Raw genomic sequence first — 23,838 nt, 5'->3', positions numbered from 1 at the left:
TATGTTTCAAGTCCTAGAGGATAGGCTTGATTATTGAGTTTGTATGAAAGTGACTTTGAACACAACGCAACAAATACAGATACGGGGTTTGCCGTGTTTAGTGACGCGCAGCCTCACGCGTCTTGTTCACCTCCGGAATTTCTTTCGTACTCTTCCTCTCTCGTTCCTGCTGGACATAACAGTCATGGAAGCCTTTCTGGATCCTCAGCTTCTTGAAACAAATGTCCAAGATGATCTCTTCGGCACTGATGTCCAACCGAAAAGCGAGAAGGAACAACTGAAGGTCGAGGTGCCGGAGCAGGATGAAGAAATGGAGGATCTATTTGGTGACGAGGAGGCCACGGTAGAACCGGCAAAAGAAATGTGCGTCGATACTTGGATTGTGTCAATGCACAAGTGTTGAGCAGTGAACTTTCAGGTCACCTTCTCCGGCTGCAAGTGCTGCACGAGAGGGTTCAGAAGCACTTTCCGCTTCAGAACTCAGACATCGACAAGCAATGGAATATGAAGAGGACGAAGGTCAAGATGAGAACGTCGTAGAACTCAAGCATGCTGTTCTCTCGATACCAAACATTCCAATGCCAAAAAGCACGGACGGAAACGTGAGGCTACATTATTATTCTTATGGTTACAAGATTTATTAGCTGGCACTATCGGCTGTTTGAATTATAGTACTGGGTGATCAGAATGCCTAATTTCGTTAAGCTGGACCCAAAGCCATTCCATCCAGATGCGTATACCGGTCCAGATCAATCTGCGGATGGTGAATCAGAGAGAGAGAAAAGCATGAGTATCAAACTCGATGTAGAAAACACTATTCGGTGGAGATGGACAAAGGACGGATCTGGACAAGAGGTTGGTGCTATTCTCACGTTGACTTGTCTTTACTGGTTCTGAAAGGAGCATGTGGAAAGAAACGACAATCTAATGGTCGACTCATTCGATGGTCGGACGGAACACTTAGTCTCTTACTTGGGAAAGAACTCTTTGACGTGTCCCAAAACTATGAAGGTGCACCCGGGGGCATTCGGCCGTCTTCGAGCTTCAGCTCTGTCTCTCAGAGCCAAAATGCTAGTCAAGGTGCTGCTTCGCAAACGGCAGCTGGAAGAGGATCCGGCCTTAACTACCTAGTCGCGCAACACAAGCGTCCAGGGATTCTGCAAACAGAAGTTCCTATCACAGGTCAAATGTCGATCCGACCTACGGGCATGCAAAGCGAGACACACCGAAGACTTGCGCGTGCTGTTGGCCAAAAGCACTCGCGAGTCGCAAAATTGCGCATTGCTGACGTGTCTATGGAGCGTGATGCTCAAGAAGCATTGAAGGCGGCACAGAAGAAGCCAAAACGAACACGTGCAACTGGATCACGCGAGAGCGGAGACTTTGGCAGCTCCGCACGCAGACGGCGTGGTTATGCGCGTCGTCGCGAAAGCGTTTGGTCGGATGAAGAACCAGAACCGGGAACGTTTGAAGAGACTGACGAGGAAGACGAGGGTGATTATGATTCTTCTCCACGCAAGAGACGCGGCTCTGGCGAAGGACACAAAGGCGCAGATACCAAGCGTGGCGCCGGAGAGTATCAGGCCGATGACTTCCTTGTCGCCGATTCTTCTGAAGGCGAGGACGAGTTCGGAGAAAGCCCAAAGCGGAAAGACAAGAAGAAGCGCAGACGGCATTCCGAGGACAACGATGCCGAAGGCGAAGTCGATGCCTTGGACAAGCTCGACGAAGAAATCGCACGGCAGGAAGAAGAGAGACGCCGAAAGAAGCAATCTTCGAACCGGACTGATGAAGACGCGCAAGACAGTGCAGGTCCAGCAGCTGGTAAGGAGTCTGAGGATGTGGCTATGGATATGGATGTTGAGAGCGAAGACGAAGACGAAGAATTCAACATTCGGAGAACAGGAACGGGTTCCCGCAAAAAACGCGCCATCGCATTAGACGACGACGAAGAAGAAGAGTAAACTGCCGAATGCTGTTCCGCGCCCACTGTTTGAATGCGTGAATGTACGAATATACAGTTTCATTAAATGCTGTGCTATTTTATTTTGTCTCGAATCCACGCGCCAATTGTACCTCACTTTCGAACCCAGGTACGTCGCGCAGAACACCGTTTTCGTCCCAAGTTCCCATCGGCTTTATTGCGTCGACGATGACCTGATTATCGACATTGTCGTGTAACAAATTTCGTAACGCGAACAAAGCATGTTCCCGCAAGTCTGTTTCGGGGATGGCCAAAAATAGCACGGCCAAAGGCATTGTTTGGCAGATCAATTCGATTGAAAAAAATTTCGTCATCGCATTCGGTGTTTAAAGGCGCACCCGCGTTAGTGATGCGGAATGGCACTGAGAATGAAAATGTATTGAAAGGCACGCACAAGGGTTCCGTTCGTCAGTGATGCATAAATTCATGATAACTGGGATGCCGTCGCACTTCCGTACACGGTCTTGCACAGCTCTGTTCTCATAGCACATGATGCCTAGTAAACGCACTAGGTCGCGCTTTAGATAGGAGAACCCCTTCTCTTCCTTTTTGTCTATTGCTGTGGAGGGCGTGGGAGCATCTGGGCTGACCGTACTCCACGATGCTTTGCCGAGTATGATTCGCGGGAGGAAAGCGTCCAATAGACGCAACAAGTCTGAAAACAAAGATTTTTGTTAGAAAGCATGTGTGCAGTCACAGACGTTTGACAAGATATTCAAAGAGCGGCGTTGAGGAAGCGAAATCCATCTTCACCTATCAGGCTTTCAATCAGTCCATCGCCATTTGGCAACGAGGCGTCAGTCAGAAGATGTCGTATCCTCCGCGCCTCTTCAGAAACGTTGCGATTGGTATCTTGGGCAAGGGTCATCGTGCAGAAGCACTGCGCCACAAGTACGATGGCTTCACAGACCTTCGGAAGGAGGACGTCCAGGCTCTGCAAAGAGGCAAGGGCGTCTGTCTGCACGTTCTCTGCAGTCGGATGCTCTGAATTTGGAATTGAGTTATCTCTAGACGCTGTGTTTGCTGTGCTGGAGCCTCCTAACGAATTTCGTACAGACGACTGTGCATTGCCGACGAGTTCGAAGAACTTGATCAAGAGTATTTCGGAAATCTGTGGGAAGGAGGCGCGAACTCGGAGATCGATATCTGTTTCCTTTTCTTTGTCGTCCTTTGTATTCGACAAATATATCAGATAGGAGTCCAGAAGCTTGAACAGCGTTGTTTGATGAGGGTTTACTATTTCGTCTTGCCTGGAACGGAAATCACGGATGCGCTAAAGGACCGAAAAAATGAGACAACGCACATTGTTGTTATGGATAGCAGTGAAGATGCAAATCCATTACCGAACAGTGTCCTGAATATTGTCCATCTATACGGTCACTCTCGTCAGGTAAATACTGGTGCGAAAAGATAGAATACGAACCCAAGGCTGAACATATCTGAGTTTTCATCTTCATCACTGCTCTCGACATGTCTGGATAGCCTATCTAGCGTTGCCACGCAAAGACGCCCGCCTATTGCTGTCTCTACTAATATGCGCCTATGAATGGGGTAAGACGCAAGAAAGATCTGGAGTAGAGTAAATGCTATGCACACATTCTTTCACGGTTGTCAATGACGCAATTGTTGATTAAAACGAGTGCTGCTGCAACGGTGCCGTCGTCTGGGTGACCGAGCATACGCCTACAGGTGGCATGTCATTTGGAATTTCGATTCTGATGTTTGGCGAATAAATGCACAGTAAAATATTCTTTTCCTCCGGGAGAGCTAGATAGGTACGCCAAAGTTCCTCCAACAGCACTTCATTTGAAGTGACAATATTTGACAATGTTTGCATCAAGAATCGTGTGACTGTCAATTCTTCGCAATCTATTAACTTCTAGGCTGTAGCGCTAGTAAATAAGACCCACCTTCCTTGTCCAGAATGAGTACATGAGAAGTATACGCGTGCGCTACTGTCCGTATTTCTGGTTCGAATTTGCTGCGGAATGTTCAGTCAAGAGCCATAGACGGAATTCGAAGGGGAAGGGGAAACATACAATGCTTCTCGCTGATTGGACGAATTTCCGGCAACAAGGTTACGAGTAAATCGGGCAACTGACAGGGTCCATTGTCTTTGAAGCGAGTTGGAGATGAGCGAATCGATGCTCCTTGAGCCCAGAATTCGCCAGGTTTCGTGCAGTCTCCCCCAGATACTTGGAGATTGGCTACCTATAGTCTTCCTTACGTCGGCATCTTGCACGAGAGCAGCAGAAATTCTGTCCAGATCTTGAAGTGCATTTCCAAATTCTTCACTACCGAATGGGCTCGAGCAGAGTGCGAGCAGACACTGATTGACTGCTGCATTTTGCTGATATGACAATGACATCTAGGCGTTGAAGGAGTGATAAAAAATGCATCCAAAACAGGCCTCGCGCAAAACGGCAAGCGGAATCGGCGGTGGGTTACGTAATATGCAACTGCCGTAATGGGGATGCTGTGAGTTCACGTTGTTGAAGGCCATCGACGTCAAGCGCTCGCTTCGCCGTCCTCGTCGGTCGAGTCAACATATGCTGTGTACACAGCATGAACAGCCTACGGAACCGCTTCCGTATACATCTCTCTTACGCGCGAGTCACCATTCAAGCCCTGGTCCTCTTCATTCGCCTCTAGTCGCCTCAGAATATGCTCTGGGAAGCCCTTGCTTTGAAGAGTGCCATAACAAATGATCATGTCGGTGTTCCATTTTTTGATGTGCAAGTGCGCGGCGTGCAACATATGCCGACGAGGTGGCCTTGTTCGTGCGCATACATACGCAATGCCGAGGGCTTTTGAATGGGATACCCAGATAAGCACCGCTTTGAAAACACACGTAGGTTTCAAAGGCATCCCGTTTTGTGTCGCCACACCGGATTTAGCCAACTAGCGTTCTTCTCAGCTTCGAAAAAGTCCTTCGAATGCAAATGCACTGGCTCCGCCCCGTTCCCCGTTTGCACAGGCCTATAAGAACAGTGTATGACCCTTTGCAACTTCCCCAGAATGGCTCCTGTTCAATACAATTGGCAGTGTTCCTCTCTCTCCGCCATCTGACCACAAGACACATCACCCTCGGAAGCATCTTCGCTCAATTTTTCATCGTGCTCCCACACAGAGCTTAAAAGAGAAGTTGACGTGAACTGCTATCCAGTGTGATTATATCACAACCCGTTGTCCTCCGTTCTTAAATTCCGTCTCTCCCTCCTCCTTCCTCCTCCCCCCCTCCCCGCTCTCCGTAATCATGGAGCCATCTTATAATATTAGTGTCATAAAGTGAGTCATCCTATTCGAACTTTATTTAAGTCACTGAGTGACAGAGCCATTAACCCCCATCCCTAGACCTGAAGAGGACGACCCATTTGCCAACGCCCTCCAATTCCAGCCAACTGGCATTGTATTCGGTCATCACGACGGTACACCTTCTTGTCCGGAAGATCACCTTGGACCGTCCGGCCAAAACAGTTATACATTCCCGCAGATCTCCGCTTCAGGGCTTCCTGGCAATGTACGTTCTACTATACCGCATCTATTTTTCTTCATTGGGGCTTAACAGTCTATAAAGCCCTATCACGCTCGACCACTAGTGCCCCTCCTCACAACTAGGCTAAGCCAGCCAGCAGCTGTGATGCAGGGTAATGGCGCAACTGGTCCAGGCAATGCACACCAACAGTACTCGAACGCCTCAAGGCTCACTCAGCCCCACCAATCTGCCTTCCATGCGCCTACTATGCAGCATGGTTGGACAACGGGTAATGACCATTTTGACTCCCAGTCGAATCTTTTGAGTGGCTCTCCCTTGTCTCAAGGGTACAGTCCTCTTACACCCAACACCCCACTTTCGACCGTCGAGCGTTCGCCGCTCGCGTCGTCACTCCCGTCCCCCGGGTCACAGGGGAGTAACGAGGTTTTACACCTCGCGCCCTCACCGGCTCAGTCTTCGTCCACAATGACGATACCACCGGACGAGTTTCCAAACACCCAGCTCACAAACCAGTATTATCGTCACACAGGATCTGATACGCATCTTTCTTTTCTGCCGTCGCTCCCACAGTCGCCGCATGTACAGCAACAGTTTGACGACTACATGTCTAACGCGAGTCAAATGAACGTTCTCGTTCGCAGGCACTCGCATTCGGCTCTGGAACGGCCCCTGCAGCGAACTGCCTCAGCGCCGACATACTCACCATATCCAGTGCCAAGTCCGGCCCCGGCAAGGAGTGCTAGTGTCCGCAGCGACAGAAACAGGTCGTTCACCGACGTTACGCTGGTTGCCCGTCCTGAGTATATATGGGAGGGCTACTGCCTACCCGGCCCGTTGGTTCCGCAGCAGCAGTACACGCCTCATACGGCGAGCGACAGACGTAGATACGTCGAGCAAGCAGAGCTTCGGCCACCTATCTATTTCAAGAGAGTAGAACCGGTGGAGCTTGGTATTTCACTGGTGGACTGCCTTGCCCAGCGCTTTAAGCGACTTCAGGGTTACGACGATGAGCTGCTTCAAGACGCTGGGCCATCAATTTCCATTCGGCTGAACGTAAGTCTCTTTGGCCACCTTGCCTCTCGCCTAGATATCTGATATTTGCTCGTAGTGGGAGGGCTATGATCCTTGGAGTCGTCAGATTCCGACTAGAAACTTTAAGGTCCCTCAAGGTCCAATCACAAGGAAAGTCCTGGCGAAGAACATAGCCAAGACGGTCCAGAGGTTCATTGATGTACGTTTGCCGCCCTACCTTTCAATTAGGTTGGACATATGCTCATTCGACTCTCGTAGGAACACATCGACCGTCAACTGCCGCCAAACTCAAATCCAGCCTGGCAAGTTGGACCGGGCAGAATTGAATTCAACGATGTGGTGTTGCTGAGCATTCACCACGTTTCAAGAGGCAGTTGGCAGGCCAACCTCTGCCTCAACCAGCCCCTAGAGACGATCCTAAGCAAATCAATGCAGTCTGCGTATCATACATAAACTACAGATCCCCCCCCTTCTCCGTCGTGTCAAGTTTTTCTTTCTAATGTATTTTCACAAGTTTGTTGCCATTTTGCATAATCGATTCGCACATCTCTAAATCCGCGTATAATTACGGCGCATACCCCTTTCATTTTCCTTTCTTTCTTGCTTTTCGTTATACTACAAGTTGTATCGTATCGGTCACCCAATTCGTACTTGCTACCCAACAAAATTCGCTTTGTATCTCTATAATTCTGTTGTTTAATACATTTCGAAATTATTATACGTGCTTCTTCACAACTTATTCGTCCGAAATAGCTGTCTTGCTGCATAGGGCTGTAATTCACCACAACCTTCTTGTACCTTGCCAAACTAGTGTATGAGCCTAGTACGGCTGTACTGTTCCGGCGCCAAAGATCATTCAATCCCGGTGAACTAATTGTATTTTGTTCCACATTTAGCTGGGCGCGCTGAAACCTTATGCCCCTTTACCCAAGGTCCGACTCGTTCTTGCCAAAGACATGCTTACTTCTGATCTACATCTCACGCTGGGGTCAATCCGACGTGTTCTGGTCACTTACGAACAAAACGTGCCCAGCGACCATCAAGGTTCCATCATTGGGTCCTTATGTTCTATCTCTTCCACGTTTTCGTCGATCTACCTTTTCAGTCCCATTCCCATTCAATCGTGTCCTTTCGTTGTTAGGATGGATGAATCGCGAATCACACCTGATAGAGCGTTGAGCGCCATTAGTTAAAGTGTCCAGTGTTCGCCGTTGGTTATTGATTGATGATCTCAGAGAGCTTGGCCACGGGCCGTTCAAGCCCCACTTGTTGTTTCATAAATCGTTTCAGAAAATTAAGCTTTATTTGTATTAAATAACCTATTCCCCACCACGGAAGCTCAAGCGCACCGACGATCTTGGGTTGTTCAAGCTCAGCTCGGATTTTTTGCTGGGATCAATCCCGTCGGAAAGACGACCCTTACGGACTTGTACGCATCATTCCCCCGACATTTGCTTATCACGTCATAGTACGCGGAGTATCGATTCGGCCGTTGAAAGCGAACTGCGTTCCATTTGTTTTCTTATTGTGCTCAGTCGGCAGACGAGTTGCGTCCTGATCGTTCTCAGGCAGTACGGCTGTTTTAGCTTGGTAGGGAAGTGGTGAGTCAATAGACTCAATACAAATCCTTGACCCCGGACTAATACGACCATCTAGTTCCGATTCCACGCGGGGCTCGGTGTTCACAAAAAGACTAACCTTGGGCGTGTACCTTGAGCAAGAATTCTATCCAATCACTGCGCCTAGTTGGGTATTCCTTCAATCAGGAATCACATGCGATTCTGCCCGCCATCCCCAGCTTCTGTAATCAAACAAAGCAATCCAATCATTAGGCACGCGCTGCGGTCGCGCTGATCGGAAATTTCCCATATCGGGACTTTGTGTTGGACCCACTACGCACGCTATCCGACAGTCATCGGTCATGGTGCTTCGGGCTGCGTGCGCAGAGAAAGCGAGAAGCCCCGACTTGCTATGGCGCTGCACGCTGACACTTTTTGTTTCAGAATACCGTCTACAATCTTCAGGTATACGAAGCATCTCGGCCCTCGCGCCGATCGTAAGTCTGCGCTTTCAGATAGGTACATAGTCCTCATTCCTCCATGCCAGAAACACGTCTTGACCACATTAATGTGGAAATTTTATCCTGACTGAGAATAGTTCTTCCAGAATGTATTCCAGAGGCACAACAGAAATCCAATCGGCAGTCTGTCCGAGCCGGAATCGGACAAGTATTCAAGTCGACATTATAGCTGCAAGTTTTCTTGTCGCGTCTACTGAACAGGACACCTACTCTTCATACGCCGGGATGACTGTCTTCGAGCTCCGAGTCGGATTCAATCCAGCTTTTTCCGTGTGTAACTGTCTCCGATAGGATCGGTTACAAGCCGTCAAGTTGGCAATCCACGTCGTGTACCGTTGGTCAGAATACAGTAACTGGAAACTTCTAGTCTGTTGGACTTGACACGAAAGAAAAACTGAAAGATTGACTGGAGACAGTTTCACCACCCCCTCCCCACGCAGTCCGAGCTGGAAACCCCCCAGAGTATGGTGGGATGTTAGACCGGGTATGAACAAGGCAAGAAAAAAACTAATGGAACGTACGGCATTGCGAAAACGTCGTATATGATAAGTATAAGTATGTGCCATATGCTCATGTAGAGCTGTATTAGGAGTTTTGACAATATGAAACGCACCTGGCTCTGGACTGGGGTGCCATCACATGCTCTACAGCGAGCGCAGCGCACCGTTCTCATGCCTGGATGAATTGAGGGGAAATTTTTCCATCAGCTAAATTATTTTGGAGGAGTGGAGTAAATACCGTAAACACTGACTCTCGAGACAAACAAGGACAATGATACTGACGTGAGAATGACCGAGGCCGAGAAAATGTATCTGAAACGGTTTGCTACTTCCTTGATGCTAGGAATAACGGATGGATTCTAATTCCCGTAAAGCAGGGTAAAGTGTGTATGGAACCAACTAGTGAACTAACGACTCAGGATGTGTCGGAAAGCGGACGATCTGAATCATTAAAGCGACTCGAGGCCAAGAGGAGGATGCTACAACCCACTCAGTTGATGGCAGCAAATGAGCAAATTGCGCTGCATAACGTTATTCCGCATTACTCGAGGCTTCCAGGTCCTTCGAATTGGCTCCAAGGAGATGGGAGGTCGATCATTGGCAGTTTCATCTCTCATGCAGTCCAAGGTGGAAGGACTTCGGAACATGACGGGTCATTAGGTCGAGTATAAACGAGGCGAGCAAAGGCCTAATGGAGTGTACAACCCCGAAAAAGGCACCAGATGCAACAGCTGTCGCGGATAAGCACGGTGTGGTTGCAGAAGGCTGTACTAAGAGTTTTGATAAGTTCCAGGCTAGGTGTCTACACATGTTCTGGAACATAAGTCCCCAATGTGCTCCTTTCCTAAGACGTGGAAATCAATTGAGTGCATATCAGTCAAATAGTTCTGAAGGGCACCAAACCGAACGCCTCGATGCGGTTACAGTAGACGTACCGACCGAAACAAGAAAGGACAAAGACGCGGACATGAGAATATCCGAGGTCGAGAAAATGAAGTTTACGTCGCCGTACGCTTGATGTCAGGGTCAACAAGTGGGGTTCTAACTCCACTAATTCAGATATGAGGTAGGTACCCAAAGGAGTGTAACAAATCGACTTCTTTTGACTTTTGCAGTGCTGCAACGAGTCAGGAGGAGTAGGACTGCAAACGATTGCAAGTCATAACAGCAACACGAGGCCAGGAAGAGAACTCGATTGTTCCAGGTGCACTGTGCAACACTTTCCAGAGCCCGCTCAGATTGATGCAGGGAGTTGACCGCGGCACAGTGGTACAGGATTGACTCAAGGTGACTCGGAACAGTTGTTGACTTGACAACAACACACCATAGGACACAACATCGGCAAGTAAGTATGTAATATTGAATATGACATAATCATGCTTTGAGAGCAGAAAAGAATTCTTCAGACGCGTCGTGATCGTGTCAGTCTTGTAATGGATTGGTGAAAAGAACTCAAAGTCGTGTCACTTCATGCACCAGTATTTACTTCCCCGCATTTTTCTCAACTCTACATCCCACCTATAGTATGTGGGAGCCTCTTGACGTTCCAGAGAACGGCGATGTCTATTTTACAGATTACACTCGCTGGCGACTGAACGCAACAGACCAGGGACGTCATATATGGGACTACCTTGAGTCGGACGAGGCATGTCAAGCGCGTCCACAGACTATAATGGACAAGTTTTTCCTTGGTCTACCAACTGTGCGTCTAAATAAATCACAGAACGCGAGTTCTCGAAGAAATAACACTTGTCCAGGGACTCCCAGAGTTACCACGACCAAAAAACGCACTTGAGGCTGCTCGCAATGGTTTTTCGTTCTTGAGGCACATGCAAGCTCCCGACGGTCATTGGCCGTGCGAATATGACGGCCCTATGTTCCTTACTCCGGGTCTTGTTATCGGTTCTTATGTGACGGGCATGGAGCTCAGACGGGAAGAACGATTAGAGCTTATTCGTTATTTATTCCGGAAAGCACACAAAGTAGACGGAGGTTGGGGTCTGTAAGTACTTTTTTTGCAATTATTTTGAATTACTTTTCACTTTTGTCATTAGACATATAGAGGGAGAGACGACAGTATTTGGAACCGCGTGTAATTATGCTGCATTACGGATATTGGGTGTTGGTCCGGATCACCCTATTATGATAAAAGCAAGGACTACATTGCATAAACTCGGTACGTCACGTATATAGCAGGGAATATCAATACTGAAACATTATTCAGGTGGTGCCGTTCGTTCACCTCAATGGGGGAAAGTCTGGTTATCGATTCTCAACTGCTACGACTGGGAAGGGAATAATGCAATCCCGCCTGAGCTCTGGATGCTACCCGAATGGATACCCGTTCATCCATATCGCTGGTGGATCCACTGTAGAAATGTCTTCATTCCCATGAGCTTCTTATATGCCAAGCGATTCAAAATGCCGGAAAACGAGCTAATTCTGTCTCTACGACGAGAGCTCTACGTCGAAGACTATTATTCCATCGATTGGCCTGCCCAGAGAAATAACATAGCTCCGATCGATCTTTATGCTCCTCACTCTCGTATTCTTGATATGCTCTTTGGTGTATTAGGCTTGTACGAGCCATGTGCAATCCCTCCTGTTCGTAAAGCAGCCATGGCGCGATTATACGACCTAATAGTTAAAGAGGATGAAAATACGGAATACCAAGATCTAGGCCCCGTCAATAAGATGCTGAACCTCGTTGCACGAGCAATCGTTGAAGGACCGGAATCGGAAGCATACGCACAGCACAAGATAAAGCGTCGCGACTTCATGTGGCTCGGACCGAATGGTATGAGTATGGGTGGAACCAACGGTGTACAACTATGGGACCTTGCGTTTATCGTTCAGGCGCTTGTGGAGACTGGGCTGGCTCAGGACGAGGAAAATCGCAAATGTCTGTTGAAGGCTTTGAAATGGCTTGACGAATGTCAGATTAGGGAAAACCCGAAGCATTACGAAAGCGCGTATCGACATCGGACAAAGGGTGCCTGGCCATTCAGCACTAAGGAACAAGGGTATACCGTTAGTGATTGTACCGGCGAGGGCTTGAAGGCCGTAATCTACCTCCAAGAGCACCTGCCGTAAGTCGACTTATGAGATTGCGATCCGAAATTACTGAAGTAGCCTGTAGGTTTATGCCGAAGCTAGTTTCCAAGGAGCGCCTTTGTGATGCAGTGGACACAATGATATCATTGCAGAACCCGAGTGGTGGGTTCGCAAGTTACGAATTGGTGCGGGGTCCGAAGTGGGTGGAGTGGATCAACCCCGCTGAGGTGTTCGGTGAGCTTTGTTACGTTTCTCGAAAGCGGGTTTATCCATAGCTCCACGTCTAGGTAACATCATGATTGAATACGAATATCCGGAATGTACGACGTCAGTGATTACGGCGCTTGCCATTTTTCGTAAACACTATCCAGATTATCGAGCGTCGGATATAGAGTAAGGATAGGTGTTCTCGATGTCGAGAACATGCCGCTGACTCATGACTATTTAGAAACACAATTCGAAAAGCCGTAAAGTATCTACACGCTGCACAAAGACCCGAGGGAGGCTGGTATGGTTCTTGGGGAATTTGCTTTACATATGCGACGCAATTTGCCCTCGAGAGTCTTTCGCTTGTCGGAGAGACGTACGAGACGAGCGAGAGCGTACGCAGGGCTTGTCATTTCCTCTTAAGTCACCAAAAAGAGGATGGTGGGTGGGGCGAGAGCTACGAGGTAAGCTTCATCATCGTCGCCCAATTTATTGAGTTTAATAAGTTATTGATGTATCTAACCCATCTTTATTGAAGTCGTGTGTATATGAGAAATGGGTTGACCACGAGAAGACGCAGGTCGTCATGACTTCATGGGCGGCAATGGCGCTCATGTACGCTCAGTATCCGGAGCCTGAGCCAATTGAACGTGCTGTGAAGATGGTCATGTCTCGTCAACTGCCAGTAAGTAGCCATCTATCTATCTATCTGCTACCTGCTTAGTGTTTTTTCTCTCTCCTTCTCTTGCTCGGTAGGATGGCTCCTGGGCGCAGGAAGCTATCGAAGGGATGTTTAGCAAGACGTGTGCGATTGTGTACCCGAACTTTAAGTTCTCGTTCACGATTTGGATGCTTGGGCGTGCGCATCATTATCTTGAACGGTTGTATGCCAAGCGGCAAGGGAAGAAGGCTACTAATGGTCATGTAGCTAATGGGAACGGGCATTGATTGCCTAGCCTTTCTTGCAATGATTTTACTACGGAGGACTGGATGTCACAAATTTAATATAATTTTCTTGAATAGTCCCGTCGTCGATCATGAATGTAGACGTAGATCCGTAAGCAACGTCATGCATTCATAATTCATTAGCGTTGTAGTTTGTTGCCTCCTTCCTCCACCTCCACCGTGCTCCCCTTCAAATGCTATGTCCAGCTTGCTAGGACTCACCCTACCCCGACTCACCTCAGCCCAACACGTCATCTCGCTAACCGCTCCCTTCACTCCACGCTCACTGCTGGCTATTCGGAACGCTCTTCAAGCTTCTCTGACTGCGAAACCATATGATATTGATAATACAGAACTAAACGCAGCTGTGTTAGTCCCGCTAGCAAACGTGAACGGCGTACCAGGTGTAATACTTGAGCTGCGTGGACCATTGAGGAGTCATGCTGGTGAAGTTAGGTAAGGTGCGCTGCGACGATGTCGATTAATGAAATTAACAACAACAATTTCTCGGTGATTTCGATTTCGATTTCTGATTGACTTGTGGGCTCGTTGATTAATTCCGACATATATCATTTTGTTATTTTTTTTCTTTCTTTGGTCGTATGTATCTGCGAACCTACCTGGAATCTAATTTCTATTTTTCTAATATGTCACAATAAATATATATTAATGTGTTTATTGGTTTTTTCTTTTTTTCTAGTTTCACTGGTGGACGAGTTGATGAAGTAAGTAAAGCCTATCATCTATGACACAAAATCATTCTATCTATCTGGTAAAGATAGATTAATGTATGATCGAAACAGACGGATGCATCGCACTTAGCAGCTGCTCTACGAGAAGCAGACGAGGAAATCGCACTCTCACCTGGACGAGTTGAAATATTGGGTGAACTTGGACCGCCTCAACGCTCACTTAGCGGGTTGAGAGTTTGGCCGTATGTTGTACGTTGACTGACAGTGAATTTAATTTAATTTCGTTCCTCATTCATGGTTATGGTCATGATTGAGAGACTTTAGTTGATAAACTAAGTTACTAACTTTACTTCAATACTTGTATAGGGTTTCGTACATCCTACCGCCAATACTATTACTAGGACACCGCCTTCCGGTTCCTCAACCTCCTCAAGGTCACCGCATGATGATATAGACAGCACTAATAACGCAGACGAAAATGCAAATTCGCGTATACTAGACACAGACACGGACACAGACATAGAGATGGAAGACACGCCTCTACCCTCAATCAACATGTCCTCACTAAACGCCTCAACTCCCGAAGTAGCACACGTCTTCCACCTATCACTCGCACAGCTCGTCCAACCCAGACGTCTTCGATCCCATCAATTTCGTGGTGAGAGACCTTATTGGGCTGTTGATGTTACCGATGTCGTTGCCGCCGCCGCTTCTTCCTCCTCTTCCTCTTCCTCTTCCTCTTCTTCCGTGAAAAGCGGGGGAGACAGAGGGAACGGAAGGAACGGAGAGAGAGTAGATAACCGGGATCCTGTTGTCCCTGTTGAGTGGGCGGGAGAGACAGATGTAGATGAAGTTGGTGGAGGGAGGGAAGGGAAGCTTGAAGTGTGGGGTTTGACGGGGTGGTACCTTAACTTACTCATGCGCGCGCTGGGTGTGTATGTTTAGATGTCTAGAATTGTGGAGTAGGATTAGGATCGATGGTAGATGGTACTTTCGCCTCCGAGCATGCTTCTGCTGTGCAACTGCAAACTGCAAAGACTGCAAAAAGAATCAAGATGCCCTTACCCTTGCCCTTGAACTGTTTTCCAGAAGAAAGGCAAAATGATCGAGTGAAGTGACGCCGCAAAAGTGAATATGCCAAAGTGTGTGGTGATGATGAGGGTGGTTAAAAATAGGGTATAAGACGTATGGTAGCGGATGCAGTACAGGACAGGACAGGACAGACAAATAGCATTGGTTTGGTAGAGTTCGTAGCTGTGCTGGAGCGCTTGTAGGAGGACAGGGTCGATCTGACAGATGGCAGTGGTTTACGTTGTGGGCAGTTCTGGCGGTGCAGTTTTTGTTTTACCGTCATCCGTTCATCCCACATTCCATATTCCATATCCATCCGATCTTCTTCCGCGTTTCCGTGATGAATACCCACATTTGTATCTTAATAACGTACGGCTCTCCGCCGCAGATGGGAGTCTTTGTCCTGTATGGTGATAGTATTGATAGCTTCCTGAGGCGAAGATGAAGATGAAGATGGTGATGAGGACGGCTCCACCAGCTCGCCGCTGTTGTCGGACTTTTCGTTTGGCTGCTGCTGCTGCTGCTGCTGGATTCGCTGTCGGACGTTGTATACGCGATCAGGAGAAGCTGACAGGCGAGATTGCCAGATAACCAAGAGGATCGTTTCGGAAACACCGACGATGGTTGCTACCATGAGAGCGACAAGGACTTTCTAGAGAGGGATAGATTAATTATGATTTGATTTGTTGAGTCTTCGATCGATTGGACACTGCAAAGTGAGTACAAACCCATTCGTCCCGCCAACCAGACTTATCAGCAGCCCACCAAGCAGCGCCTCCAGCACAGCCGATACTAAGAAGCCCATTGAGCACCGCAACGAGCGCCTTTCTGTCGTTCAGTTCTCTTCGAATACGAACTTCTGGGGATGAGGATTCCTCTGAGCCAGGCGCTGGGTCGGGTGGCGGTTTTGATGAAGGGGCTGTACGAGTACCTGCTAATAGGGAAACTATGTTGTCATAGTCGTGTGGTGAGAGCTGTGCGGAGAGAAGTTTCGATTGGCCAGCGTCAGATCGCGCCCAGCGGGATATTTGAGTGAGGAGGGCATAGTGGATTTCTTTTTGGTTTAATTGTGATTGGAGAGAGATGTGTAGTTCTTTTGGTAAGATTGGAAGAAGACGGTTGAGTGATTGCTTGAGATGCGGCTCGAGCGAAACAGTGACTGTCGCCGAGTTCATTGCTATTGCATGATGACGACACTCGTGTGTGCAGGCGTTGAAACCACGTGTGCACAACACGCCGCGTAAGGTCACACAACGTCACTAGAGGTCAACAGTCACACTCCTGGTTCGTTGCGTCTTGTAACCTGCGCATACCTCCTGTAGCTTCACAGACAAGCAATGGCAAGGTCAACACGCCCACGCGCTCATGTCCCATTATACGCTGACTCCGACTCTGATGGTGATGAGAACGAGAACGACAGCTCTGACCAGGAAGCCACGCCACGAGCAAAACACGCGCGAGGTGCGCCCAACGGAAAAGCAAAGGGAAAGAAACGCGCCTCGGATGTCTACCAGCCTGGAGACAGTGGTAGCAGCCCGAATGGGAACCATCGAGTACCGTTCAAGACTGTGAATATTAATGACGATGAGGCGGAGAAACGAAAGCGCAGGAAGAGCGCCAAGCTTGCTGCGCCTATGGTACTTGTTGACGATGCTGAGATGGCGAATGGGAGTGCTGCTGGGGCGAGCTCGTCGACTCGTGAACCTGGGGATACTCCGAAGGCGAATAGGCACGCTAAACATAAGCAGCAGCTTATGGCTGTTACGGAGACGCCGGTTATTAACGTGCCTCTGGATGTTATGAGCTCGAACTTTGAAGAGTGGATGAAGATGGCTACTGATAATGTAAATCAACTGCTCTATTAGTCATCCGAGGCTTTACTGACGAATTGAATGATAGAAAATTAATGCAACCAACTCGTGGAACTTCGCGCTCATAGACTATTTCCATGACATGTCCCTGCTGCGGAACAACGTAGACAACTCTATCAACTTCCAGAAAGCATCATGTACTCTTGATGGCTGCGTGAAGATCTGGACTAGCCGTGTCGACAGCGTCGGTACGGAGACAGGGAAGCTACTGAGCAATCTTGCAACTGAAGGGAAAGTCGAGGCGGACGATGAAGATTTGTCGGACAATCCTGATGTACAAGACCAGGCGCAGCGCAAACGTGCTGCGAAGGCCTCCCGAACCGAGTCAACGCTCGCGAAGAATGTGTCGCAGCTACGTAGCAAGAAACTTGACCTGGAGTTCAGCGTAGATCCGTTGTTCAAGAAGACTTGCGCAGACTTCGACGAAGGAGGCGCACAGGGACTCTTGATGAACCACCTGAGCCTTGGGATTGGAAGCGAGGGTAGCATGCGGGTGATCTTCGACGCTAGTGACTCCATGGGTAAAGGGAGAGAGGAAGATGAAGAGGCTGTAGATATCGAGCCTTATGATGATATCGACCTCACCAACATCCGAAGTAAGACCTAGCTTATTTAGTCATTGTATGACCTTATTCTGACGTGACTTTGTGGTTAGGCGAATTTCTTCCCGACCTCTCTGCCCTGGAAGATAAAACTATTGCCCCTTCATTAGAAGGATTCTCATTTTCAAAAGGCGACACGTCCTTTGAACAGTCGAACTTCATGAATTCAACCTATGCAGCAGACTTAGATGACGACGACTTTGGAGCTGGCGCTGATGTCGGCGACGCTGGTGCGCCCATGGACGTCGATGGTGCCGTCGGAGGCGGCGAAGATGTCCAAGACTTCTTCGTCGGCGAACAAGCTGTTGTAGATGACTTCGGTTACGATGGCGGTTTTGATGCTGGTGGAGATGACCGAAGTCAGACTGGTGGTGAAAGCAGCGGAGACGTTGACGGAAGGGGTGCAACACAAGCACCTCAAACAGGAGGATTTGAGCCCTTCGACCCTCGACGCGCACCGAACGAACGCGATTTGCTACTTGCTATGACTGAGCCAGGTGCTAATGGGAGTTCCCTTGATTATTTCGATCAGACGTTCCTTAAGAACTGGGCTGGTCCTGAGCATTGGAAAATCCGTAAGGTCATTCGACGACGTACGTAGTCTTATCTTTATCATTCTACATGACCCTGATAGGTGTTTACGTTGTTTAGCTGAGGCAAATGCGGATACGTCAGCAAACAAGACGAAAACGCGTGAAAAGAAGGAGCCGTTCAAGATTGACTTCCTCACTCCATCTGAGAAGTCCCAGAAAGAAGTGACGAAGGAGATCTTCGCTCCGGTTACGCGTGGTGCAAGTATCACTTTACCTGGTTTTGCGAAGAAGAGTCGAAAGGGAAAGGAGAAGGAGAAGCGCGGTGATCATACGCTTCCGGACGATATGCACTTCTCGAGTCGACAACTTGTTACTCTTTTCCTTAAACCTAATTTCGCGGTATGTGATTTTTTGTTCATGCTTCCTGAGAGAGGTGGTACTAAGTCCTTTCATAGCTTAAGATGCGGGGTAACCGAGCACGTCTCAATGCTAATGATGGGGAGGTCGACGAGCGATTCTGGGCTCAGGCTGCTGCAGACCAGGCCGCTGGCCGGCAAGCAGATGATGGTGAAGAGGGTATGTTTACAGGCGGTGCCTCTTCTGTTCCCTTCGCTCACGAATATCTTTGTAGGTGCACCCGAAGGAGCGATTCCCTTCAACACACAGTTCTTCCACGATGAGTATGACGACGGTCCAGGCTTTGATGATATCTACGACGGTGATGCAGGAGGCGAGGGCTTGGGAATCGATGCAGAACCTGGGGAACGGGACCTCCTTGCTGAAACGCAAGGTACATCGCGTCGCGTTCGTCCTGAGACTGTTAATTATGCACGACGTGCCAAGCGAGTGGATGTTCGTAAATTAAAGGAGAATATCTGGAAGGGGTTGGATATTGTCGTTCCCCCGTCTCAAGGCCTGGAGAATGAGGAAGAGGATGTTCCAATGGTAAGACTTGAAGTAAAGAGCTATGATATTTGTCCTAATTTTGATTATCTTGTTCAGACAACGCTGGATTCTCGACCGCCCACAGATCCCGAAGAAGCACGAGTATTTACATCAGTCATTTCTGGCTTGCATACGTCGTATCCGAAGGATAAGATGGCGGATATTAGCACGAGCTTCTGTTTCATTTGTCTTCTTCATCTTGCGAATGAACGGGGATTGAAACTCGAAGTTGGTGAGGAAGATGAGGGCGTTTTGCCTCAGAATATCGTTGTTACCGAAGAGGAGGAAGAAGAGGAAACGCGGGTTGGGAATCTTTGGGGGCTAAAGGTTCGTTGCTCCGACTTTACTATTGCACCATGGTTATTGATCCACTCAATAATTTTTGTAGGTATTCCGAGATCCAAACGCCATTCCAGCCGCATAACGACGGTTCACTTTATCGATTCGTCCTCATTTCTCGTCTGTGCTCACCCACACAATCTGCACTATATTCATGACATGAACATGACTATACCGTCACATACGCCACATCTCGTGTCAATCAACAACTTGTATACATTGTATCTAGACGGACCCTGTATTCATGACTTTTATCATAGTTCTTATTTTCTTGCTTTGCTTTACATTTTTCTTGGTGATGTTTGGATGATGATTTATTACCAGCATTTCACTCTTAATTAGAAATTAAATTGGTCAAAAAAATTATTATAAAAGTGGGTGATGCGCTGCACGTGACAGAAACGCGCGTTTCGAATTGTAGTGTAGCGAACATACTTAAAACACCGTCCATTACCGCGCAGAACAAACAAAACAAAATGAGCAACATCGCGTTCAGAGACTCGAGCGTCGTCATCATAGAGACGGGATGTACGGCTATACGTGCGATTCGTGGGTTGGCGGAGTTGATTGAGAGGCCGACTGTTGAGGTTGAGGCGCGCGTTGGGTTGAGGCGGACGAACGAGGAGAATGGTTTTGGTAATGGACAGTCGTCGACGTCGAAGGCACATTCGCAGCCGAAGGTGAATGATTATCTTGTGGGGAGGCAGCTTGATGAGGCGCTTGCGGCGGGAATGGATGTTGTTGTGTCTTGGCCGTTTGAGGATGGGGGTATTAAGGATTACGTTGCTGCTGAGGCTCTTTGGTGCGTCTTTCAGAACATAATTATGTGGTTCTTACTAACTGTTGATGTAGGAAATACGTTCTATTCAACCAACTCGGACTCAAACGTACACAAAACGAGTCTCCAGCGATCCTAACCTTCCCCCACGGACTCTCTCGAGACACATACGAGAGGATCTGCCAAATCTTCTTCGAGAGGTTCAACATGGCCGCCTTGAGTATCCTCGAACGACCACTTTCGCAGCTATACGCTGCGAACTCGCTTAACGGGATCGTTATTGATATAGGCCATCATAGGACAGACGTCGTACCGATATACGAATGTGCAGTCCAACATAATTGTTCAGACCATACGCCTATTGGGTTAGCAGATTGTGAAGCGTACTTGGCGAGTTTGTTACGGAATAACGAACAACTTGTTTCGACGCTCTCGCCTCCGGAGGCTCCACTAACGGATGAAGAGCTACAGACACAACTCCTTGCACTCGTTCGACAAATTTGGCATGAAGGACACGTAAAGCTGGGAGAAGCAGAAGTAGCAAGTGAAGAAGAAGGCGTAACGAACATCGCTGCCGTCCTCGTCGCAGGGAAAGAAAAAGCCGTCATCGAGTCTAACCAAAAGAAACGCGCTACGCAGAAAGCAAGTGCAGCGGAACAAGCACGAGCACGCGAGATTGAGGCGCTCGACCTTATCACTATTGATTTTAGAGATAAACAGGTGACGGTTGGGAGGGAACGACATCGGTTGTTGGACCCGCTTTTTGACCCGACGCGTTTGAGGGGTGTGAATGGATCGGATGGGAAGACGTGGAGAGGGGGGGACTTGATTCCTTTACAAGATATTTGTGGGTATGCTGTTGCGAAGGCGGATTTGGATGCTAGGGTGTCGATATGGGAGGGGTTGTTTGTTACTGGTGATTGTGCGAGTTTGGTGAAAGGTGTGCTCCTCCTTGTACAAAGTCCACGTTTTCTACGTTCATTTAACGAACTTATTTTATAGGAATTGGACACGCCTTGCAAACCCGACTCGAACACTTCATACTAGGAAATCCCGACCACCAAAACGACGCGCAACCGAAACAAATCCGCGTCCTCCACGTCCCAGAGTATTTCGCAAACTATCGAGAAAAGGGGGACGGACTGGCTGCTTTCCTCGGGGCCAGCATTGTCGCGAAAGTAAGTCATCATTCATGAATTTTATCACGAAATTTGTTATGCTGATATCTCGACGTTTTTGCGACTTAAGATCATCTTCTCGGACCCAAATAGTAAAAACTTTGTCTCGAAAGGAGACTATGGGTCAAAGGGCCCGAAAGCCATCATAGAGATGTCTGCTAGCCTCTTGTAGTGTAGTAATACAGTTTTTTTTTTGTATTTATGGATGTGCATACAGATTGTAGCTACATTATACGACTATTCTACCCATACATTCATAAATATCACTTCTATTCGTGCTTGTCGTGATTTTATCTCTTCTTTTTCTTCTTGCCACCCGCCCCGGTGCGATCCGGTGGAGGTTGAGGCAACTCGATGGAGCCGCCTGCAGCTTCGGATACGACACCTCCGCCTTGTTCGATCTTGTCTCGAGCTTCGAGGAAGAACATCAGATCCCTCATCTGTTCCTCTAAATCCGAAACTTTCGACGCTAGCTCGGTTTTCTCCTTCTCCATCGTCTCTACTTTCCCCCTCAACGTAGAAATATTATTGAACAACCCTTCACTAACCGTGCGCTCCTCCTTCAACTCCTTCTCCAACTTCCGAGCCACCTCCGTCATCTTCTCCGCCTTCTTCTCCGCCTTCTTCTCCGCCTTCACTCGTTCCCTCTCGAGATGAGCCTGTCGTTCCTCATCTTCGAGCCGTCTCCTCTGCAGTTCTTCATGCGCTTCGCGGACTTTCCGTTCCGTATCTTCAGACATGATCTCTACCTTCCGCTGTGCATCTTCAAGTCTTCGTCTCAGCTCTGCAGTCTGCTCGTCATACGCCACACGCTGATCTTCCATCGCGCGTTGTAAGATTTGCGAATATTGCATCGCGAGTATCTCCATTTTCTCCGCTTTGAGGTTATCATCTTCTCCAGGTCCTTGACCTGGTCTACCCCTCCCCTGTCCTCCTCCCTGTGACTCTTCGACACCTGCAGCAGAGGGCAACTCTACGAGTTTTCCGTCTGCTTTGTTCTGAATTAACCTGTGGACGTAGTTATCCCCTGCGTAGTCCCATACACGTTGAGTTGATAACTCCATAGCGTAGCGGTGTGAAGCCAGGTCATAATGCCCCTTGGCGTGTGCACGGCCTTGTCGACCGCACCCGACGTTACCGCATATAAGACAGATCCAGAGGTTAAGACGGGAGTCGCATTCTGTACATGAGACGAGTCGGGTCCCTGCTGGAGGTGGAGCGTACGAGAAGCCAGAAGTGGATTGGGAGGCCGAGGAGAGTGCGATTTGTGAGTATCGACAGACGGGACATCTTCATTATCATTATCATTAGATAAGGAAAAATATAAGGGAAAGAAAGAGTTTTGGATGAGGATACTTACCGACTGTCTCCCCATTTGCTCAAGCACATACAATGGAATGTATGCGAACAAGGCACTGTTACTAGACCAGTGACTGACGTATCCATCCTGTCAAGACAGACAGGACAGGTGGGTAACTCGTAGATAGAGGAAGTGTTCGTAGACGTTCTGTTGAAGGTTAAGGATACTGGATCATCCGTGTCGATCTCAACGGATTTCACGCGGACGACGCTACACGTCTCTGGCTGTGGAAAGTCCAAGTCAGCGAGAGATATAAATAGACTGGCTGAACTAAGACCTCGACAGAGTTAAATAATTTCCCATTGAATTCTTCAATGAACTCCGTGGCATCCGGAGCCTTTCTGAACTGTATAACTACCATATTCCTATTCGGCGAAACATCTCGAATGAGACGAAGGTGCTTCATCCCTTCCGCAGCAGGAGCAACAAAAGCCAGGAAATCCGCCGGTGTCATCCATGGTGGCACAGCTAACACAGCAACAGTCGTAGCAGCTTGACCAGATGGAACTTCAGTCGGTGAGGCACTTGTTGCACTTGAAGTGGATGCCTCTGCGGTTGTGGACCCTGCTGAAGAGGATGGGACAGGCTGAGCGTCGCGAATAGGTCTGTCAGGTCTTTCTCGGAAGATGTGCACAATTCCGTCTGGTAAGTTAGTCGTTCGGCTTGGAGAGGGAGAGCCAGGGACGAATAGAGCTACAGGAGTCTCTGGAAGTCATAAAGGCGCGTTAGTATATGCGCCTCATAAGCGAAAGGGAGCATACGTACGCCATTCTTCTGTCTGGCCCGACTTAGTTCTCGAATCCTTATTATTGCCTTCTGTACCGCTCATCGTCTCAAAGTCAATCCACTCGATCCTAATAGTCCCGAATCTATAATCCTTCTTGTTCGTATTACGGAGTAGTGTGTCGCGACGCTTGCTTATCGGAGTAGACGGGTGAGAGGGTAGCTCGTCAAATAGCGATCTTGGGAAACGTTCTTCAGCTTCTTTGCCTGTTTGATGATTGGACTTGCTTATTTGGACGGAAATATGGTAGAAGCTAGACATTGTATGCCTTCATCCCGTGTTGACGTTGTGGTAAGAAGCAGCTTGAAGGCCCAAGTTACGGAGCTGGGTGGACGCGTCGATCCAATCACGCAAAATCCTCGTGACCACCACAATGACAAATAAATT

General features: G+C 48.4%; 9 protein-coding genes across 9 annotated transcripts; 5 read left to right on the top strand and 4 right to left on the bottom strand.

Annotated features, from left to right (window-relative positions):
• Positions 1 to 271: 271 nt before the first annotated feature.
• On the bottom strand, positions 272 to 4,352 carry FOMMEDRAFT_164457 (uncharacterized protein; the record flags this gene model as incomplete). Its single annotated transcript, XM_007261393.1, has 12 exons — positions 272 to 363; positions 419 to 602; positions 673 to 855; positions 915 to 2,219; positions 2,379 to 2,639; positions 2,738 to 3,234; positions 3,288 to 3,353; positions 3,408 to 3,524; positions 3,581 to 3,667; positions 3,724 to 3,844; positions 3,895 to 3,965; positions 4,024 to 4,352. The coding sequence occupies 9 exons, from the start codon at positions 4,350 to 4,352 to the stop codon at positions 2,044 to 2,046; spliced, it is 1,725 nt and encodes a 574-aa protein (XP_007261455.1). The 3' UTR covers positions 272 to 363; positions 419 to 602; positions 673 to 855; positions 915 to 2,043.
• Positions 4,353 to 4,498: 146 nt separating this feature from the next.
• Positions 4,499 to 5,213, bottom strand: FOMMEDRAFT_16161 (uncharacterized protein). The gene has a single exon (XM_007261392.1). The coding sequence runs from the start codon at positions 4,850 to 4,852 to the stop codon at positions 4,559 to 4,561; it is 294 nt and encodes a 97-aa protein (XP_007261454.1). The 5' UTR covers positions 4,853 to 5,213; the 3' UTR covers positions 4,499 to 4,558.
• An 888-nt stretch (positions 5,214 to 6,101) lies between these two features.
• FOMMEDRAFT_73265 (uncharacterized protein) lies at positions 6,102 to 6,965 on the top strand (the record flags this gene model as incomplete). Its single annotated transcript, XM_007261391.1, has 3 exons — positions 6,102 to 6,533; positions 6,589 to 6,711; positions 6,771 to 6,965. 3 exons carry the CDS (start codon positions 6,102 to 6,104, stop codon positions 6,963 to 6,965), a joined length of 750 nt encoding a protein of 249 aa, XP_007261453.1.
• Positions 6,966 to 10,617: 3,652 nt separating this feature from the next.
• On the top strand, positions 10,618 to 13,430 carry FOMMEDRAFT_100769 (terpene synthase; the record flags this gene model as incomplete). Its single annotated transcript, XM_007261390.1, has 9 exons — positions 10,618 to 10,794; positions 10,850 to 11,094; positions 11,147 to 11,268; positions 11,317 to 12,181; positions 12,232 to 12,380; positions 12,434 to 12,539; positions 12,595 to 12,817; positions 12,892 to 13,038; positions 13,110 to 13,430. The coding sequence occupies 9 exons, from the start codon at positions 10,618 to 10,620 to the stop codon at positions 13,299 to 13,301; spliced, it is 2,226 nt and encodes a 741-aa protein (XP_007261452.1). The 3' UTR covers positions 13,302 to 13,430.
• Positions 13,431 to 13,497: 67 nt separating this feature from the next.
• Positions 13,498 to 14,935, top strand: FOMMEDRAFT_73874 (uncharacterized protein; the record flags this gene model as incomplete). The annotated part of the gene is made up of 6 exons (XM_007261389.1): positions 13,498 to 13,754; positions 13,999 to 14,023; positions 14,102 to 14,239; positions 14,357 to 14,405; positions 14,523 to 14,782; positions 14,867 to 14,935. 6 exons carry the CDS (start codon positions 13,498 to 13,500, stop codon positions 14,933 to 14,935), a joined length of 798 nt encoding a protein of 265 aa, XP_007261451.1.
• Positions 14,936 to 14,976: 41 nt separating this feature from the next.
• FOMMEDRAFT_100764 (uncharacterized protein) lies at positions 14,977 to 16,236 on the bottom strand (the record flags this gene model as incomplete). The annotated part of the gene is made up of 2 exons (XM_007261388.1): positions 14,977 to 15,713; positions 15,790 to 16,236. 2 exons carry the CDS (start codon positions 16,234 to 16,236, stop codon positions 15,423 to 15,425), a joined length of 738 nt encoding a protein of 245 aa, XP_007261450.1. The 3' UTR covers positions 14,977 to 15,422.
• A 162-nt stretch (positions 16,237 to 16,398) lies between these two features.
• FOMMEDRAFT_75044 (barren) lies at positions 16,399 to 19,436 on the top strand (the record flags this gene model as incomplete). Its single annotated transcript, XM_007261387.1, has 8 exons — positions 16,399 to 16,905; positions 16,961 to 17,528; positions 17,588 to 18,127; positions 18,186 to 18,466; positions 18,523 to 18,658; positions 18,714 to 19,003; positions 19,070 to 19,339; positions 19,401 to 19,436. 8 exons carry the CDS (start codon positions 16,399 to 16,401, stop codon positions 19,434 to 19,436), a joined length of 2,628 nt encoding a protein of 875 aa, XP_007261449.1.
• A 391-nt stretch (positions 19,437 to 19,827) lies between these two features.
• FOMMEDRAFT_75286 (actin-related protein) lies at positions 19,828 to 21,479 on the top strand (the record flags this gene model as incomplete). Its single annotated transcript, XM_007261386.1, has 4 exons — positions 19,828 to 20,153; positions 20,204 to 21,069; positions 21,132 to 21,307; positions 21,378 to 21,479. 4 exons carry the CDS (start codon positions 19,828 to 19,830, stop codon positions 21,477 to 21,479), a joined length of 1,470 nt encoding a protein of 489 aa, XP_007261448.1.
• A 91-nt stretch (positions 21,480 to 21,570) lies between these two features.
• Positions 21,571 to 23,712, bottom strand: FOMMEDRAFT_137791 (BRCA1-associated protein; the record flags this gene model as incomplete). The annotated part of the gene is made up of 4 exons (XM_007261385.1): positions 21,571 to 22,597; positions 22,668 to 22,891; positions 22,945 to 23,372; positions 23,433 to 23,712. 4 exons carry the CDS (start codon positions 23,710 to 23,712, stop codon positions 21,598 to 21,600), a joined length of 1,932 nt encoding a protein of 643 aa, XP_007261447.1. The 3' UTR covers positions 21,571 to 21,597.
• Between the last annotated feature and the right edge of the window lie 126 nt (positions 23,713 to 23,838).

The sequence above is a fragment of the Fomitiporia mediterranea genome, assembly GCF_000271605.1.
Source record: "Fomitiporia mediterranea MF3/22 unplaced genomic scaffold FOMMEscaffold_1, whole genome shotgun sequence".
Taxonomy (NCBI): domain Eukaryota; kingdom Fungi; phylum Basidiomycota; class Agaricomycetes; order Hymenochaetales; family Hymenochaetaceae; genus Fomitiporia; species Fomitiporia mediterranea.
The sequence above is the reverse complement of the archived record's forward strand: the minus strand, read 5'-3'. Positions and strand labels throughout refer to the sequence as shown.